This window comes from Equus przewalskii, chromosome 22, assembly GCF_037783145.1.
Source record: "Equus przewalskii isolate Varuska chromosome 22, EquPr2, whole genome shotgun sequence".
NCBI classification, from domain to species: Eukaryota; Metazoa; Chordata; class Mammalia; order Perissodactyla; family Equidae; genus Equus; species Equus przewalskii.
Window position 1 is genome coordinate 38,682,942 of NC_091852.1, and position 4,646 is coordinate 38,687,587.

At 39.0% G+C, this 4,646-nt stretch overlaps 1 protein-coding gene across 1 annotated transcript; it reads left to right on the plus strand.

Moving 5' to 3' along the window:
- The first annotated feature begins 408 nt into the window (after positions 1–408).
- LOC139078534 (interferon alpha-3) lies at positions 409–2,972 on the plus strand. The gene has a single exon (XM_070590107.1). The coding sequence runs from the start codon at positions 649–651 to the stop codon at positions 1,291–1,293; it is 645 nt and encodes a 214-aa protein (XP_070446208.1). The 5' UTR covers positions 409–648; the 3' UTR covers positions 1,294–2,972.
- The last annotated feature ends 1,674 nt before the right edge of the window (positions 2,973–4,646 follow it).

The following is a 4,646-nucleotide window of genomic DNA, read 5'->3' on the forward strand; positions in this document are numbered from 1 at the left end:
AATGTCACTTTGCAAACTTACATATAAAGTTAAATTAACTCTAAATAGCTTTTTTTTTTTTTGGTCAGAAGGATTCTCCCTGAGCTGACATCCATTGCCAATCCTCCTCTTTTGTTTCACTGGAGGAAGATTAACCCTGAGCTAACGTCTGTGCCAATCTTCCTCTATGTTTTGTATGTGGGATGCCTCCATAGCATGGCTGACGAATGTAGCAGGTCCACACTTGGGTTCCGAACCCACATGTAGTGCATGGAACTTTAACCACTCAGCCATGGAGCTGGTCCCTAACTGTCAATAGCTTTTAAACTTAACTTAAACCTTAATTTTTTTAGTCATTCTGAATCCTGTATTGAATAAAAAGTGTAAGCTTTGAACTTTCTTTTTCTATGTATCAAGTGGAGACATAAATAAGGTACATAAATAGATAAACAGTATATCTGGGTTATCAAAATTTTATCAGGTCCAATAAGGAAAAAATATCTAAAAAGGCTCTGAGGGCAGCGGAGAGGGAGGCAATCATGAAAAAAAAAAAAAGAGTTGAGAAACACTGTCACCCGTTTGGAGAACACAAAATGAAAAGTAAAAACAGAAGTAGAAAATAAGAGAATATTCAGAAAATGGAAAATAATGTGAGCCTATTTAAGACACATGCACAAAGGAAGGTCTTCAGAAAACCCAGAGACCAAGGCTCACAGGTCACCCACCCCAGCCAGGCCAGCAGCATCTGCAAGATCCCCAATGGCTCTACCTGTTTCCTTACTGATGGCCCTGGTGGTGCTCAGCTGCCACTCCAGCTGCTCTCTGGGATGTGACCTGCCTCACACCCATAGCCTGGGCAACACAAGGGTCTTGATGCTCCTGGGACAAATGAGGAGAATCTCCCCCTTCTCCTGCCTGAAGGACAGAAATGACTTTGGATTCCCCCAGGAGGTGTTTGACGGCAACCAGTTCCGGAAGGCTCAAGCCATCTCCGCGGTCCATGAGACGATCCAACAGATCTTCCACCTCTTCAGCACAGACGGCTCGTCTGCTGCCTGGGACGAGAGCCTCCTAGACAAGCTCTACACTGGACTCTATCAGCAGCTGACTGAGCTGGAAGCCTGTCTGAGCCAGGAGGTGGGGGTGGAAGAGACGCCCCTGATGAACGAGGACTCCCTGCTGGCTGTGAGGAGATACTTCCAAAGAATCGCTCTCTATCTGCAAGAGAAGAAATACAGCCCTTGTGCCTGGGAGATCGTCAGAGCAGAAATCATGAGATCCTTCTCTTCATCCACAAACTTGCCGCAGAGTTAAGGAGGAAGAAATGACACCTGGTTCAACATGGAAATGCTTCTCATCGACTGATAATATCACACTTCCACTTGCTCTGCCATGTCAAAGACTCTCATGTCTGCTGTAATCATGACCTGAATTGAATTAATTTGTCAAAAGTTTTCAGGAATATTAAGCAACATCATGTTCAACTCTGTAGGCACTAGTCGCTTACAGATGACCATGCTGATCCATCTGTCCAAACATTTATTTATCTACCTATTTATTTACTTATAAGATTTCAATTAATGTTATTCATATGATATTATGTGCACTTTTAAATCATGTTTAAGAGAAAAAAATACAGTCTTTATATTTAGTCAATTTATTACTTTCTTTGTTCATTAAATTGTTTCTATAGAAAATTACTTGTATTTGTTTTTATTTAATAAAGAAACGCTACATCTGATTGTAACCAGATTAAAGAATTCATGGTACAATTCAATTACTCATTATAATGTTTTTCAAGTTAGAAGTAAAAATAGATTTCCTCTAAGCCAGGTTATATGTTGTCCTCACGATATAGAGGTGAACACAACAAATCCAATCCTGTTTTCCGGTATCTTTGATTTTTGTTGAGAAACCAACCTGAAAACAGTAATCATACTTAATTAACATTAGTTATGCTAAATGATATAATAAGAAGATGGAAAAAATGGGATTCTCTCAGTGTAAGCTGGAGCAGGCATGTCAGGAAATCAAAACAAATCAGCAGGTATTGTCTACATTTGACTCATAGACACCCAAGTGCAGATATCCTTTGGAAAGTGGATATTTGAGTCTGCAATTTACAAGCAATTCTGTGAACTGAAAGCCTAGGAACAGAAGTGGTCACGTGGGAAGAGAGGATAGAATGAGAAAAGGACATAAAATTGATTCCTAGGACCTTTGACTGGTAAAGGCGGGAAAAAGCCACAAAAGAAGCAGGTGGATTGGCCATAAGTTAATAGGATGGGAGAGAATGGTGATTAGATTCTATTTAAAAGACTAAAACTGCTTTGACGAATTGCATCATTTCAAAATGTGGATGGAAACTGCCCATCACACTGGGAAAACAGATGGCATTGGTGACCTTGGTGAGAGCTGGTGTGGTAGAATTAATCACTAGAGTCCATTATTGGAGTAGAAGGAAGGGTGAAGAAGAGCAGTTAGTGACTGTGTACAGAAACTAGTTTTGGGAGATTTGCCTTCTATAAGGCAAGAGAGAAATAGAGTGGGAATTGGAAAAGAAGGTGATTTTTTTTTCTGCCGAGTGTTCCCTTTTTTGAAATATTTTTGTCTCTGGATAGATTCATGGATTTGATGTATTGACAAATCATGTTAATATGTTTAATATTTTATTTACTTTAAATCATGACATATTTAATTATTCACGATAATTTATCATTGCTTTGATTAGTACTATGTTGAACGTCAGTCAGCTGCTCCGTGAATTGAAATCATCTGCTACACGGGGAAACAGATGGAACTGACCTTAGTGAGAGCTGGTTTGGTGGAATTAATGAGCAGAAACCACACTGGAGTGGTGGAACGGTGATTAGAGAAGAGAAGAACTCCCATTGCCATTTTTCTTACCTGGGGATTCACTCTATTTCTTTCATCCTATTCAGACCTACATGTATTCTCCTTTTGCCTCAGTGCATCCAAATGCAGGGACAGATTTCTAAGAAAGTTAAGTGGAGAAAGAAAGAAAAAATGATGTACTGAAAATGATGGAAAATAATGGTACAGGCCCTTACGTTTCCATTTTTATTTCTCTATTTTGGTACTAACCTCAAGACGAAATAGAAAGTAATTCAGAAACAGCAAGACAATCCTTGCCCAGAAAAATACTAAATTAAAATGAAAATATAAAATGTTAAGGATTCTGAAACTAGTAAAGCCAAGAAGGCTAGTTTTCTGCAGCATCATATGACGCCCTTACTGTCCTACATCTTCACCGTGAAAGGGAGAATGTTGAACCAACAAGCTCTATTGAAATGTACAGACTGAACTATCTAGGGAGAGTTATTAACACTTCAGTATAAGCTTTTAACGGGAGGTCAATCATCAATGACTCCCCTGTGGACAGCTCAGACACTTAGGGCATAATAGGTGTTCAACAGTTTAATAAATTGAACTCCACATAAAAATCAACGTTTAGCAAAATAAAACTCCTTTTGCTATTTAAGGTGAAAACAAAACAAAACAAAATGGATAATTTACCTAAACCCATGCCCCCTCCACACACATATAGTGCATAACATTTGGCATGTGTCATCTGGAAACTGTGGAAATATTTGGCACCTGAGTACCTGAGAAAAAGAAGAGGCGTTGTCACAGAAATATTTACTCTGGGGTCTGGGGCAGTAAATTGTTCTGGGGACAAAAGCAATCACCCTCCAATAAAGATATGATAAAATTTGAAAGTCTGATGAGCTAGCTCCTGGAAGCTCATTAAACAGCGAGGTATCGAGAGTTAAATTGGAAGATATGTGGCTGTGTGCACATTGAGCCAGAGGGTCAGAAAAACACGTGCTAATTGGTAAGGTGAGATGGTGCCTGGGGAAGGATAAACATGTTGTAGGTCTTGTAATTAGAACTGAAACACCCATGCACACCTAAAAAAGTTAAGAAACCAACCAATAATTTTGGAAACAACCTGAAGAGTCATTAACAGGAAAATGTTGAAAGTGTGGAAAGTGCCAGTTACATTTCTGGTCAAGAGGTCCTAGGGAGCACTGCCACATGGCCATACTTGAAAGTCTTCTCTTGTACACAAAATCTGAGAATATTACTCATTAATAATTATGTCTTGGGGGCAGGCCAGCTGGTGTAGCGGCTAAGTTCACGCACTCTGCTTTGGCAGCCCAGGGTTTGCCGGTTCAGATCCTGGGTGCAGACCTACACACTGCTCATCAAGCCATGCTGTGGTGGCATCCCACATGGAAAAACTAGAAGGACTTACAACTAGGATATATAAATATGTACTGGGAGGAAAACAACATAATTATTATGTCTTGAGTAATTAATATGAACTCTGGCTAATGATAAAATTGTGAACAAGATATAGACCTTTCTCCTAAAGGTGTTATTGTCAAACAGGTCTAATAAATCCTTTCTTAAGAGGACAAATCCAGAAGAATGAGGCAGCTTTGCTGACATGCAAAATAAAGAGGGCAAAACAGAGTCCAGAAGCAGAGGTGAAATTTTGTTCTTAGCAAGAAGAACAATATTTGCATACTTTGACTTTAACAAAAAGTCTTTTCTCATTCGAAAGTTTTGAATCCATTTACATTGAAACATCTGAAGTTTTTTTGGCAAATTAAACTTAAATCGAAAAAATGAAAAGAATA

What these genes read in the sequence shown, in the direction of transcription:
- LOC139078534 (XM_070590107.1), top strand. Translation starts at nt 649, where the DNA reads ATGCACAAAGGAAGGTCTTCAGAAAACCCAGAGACCAAGGCTCACAGG.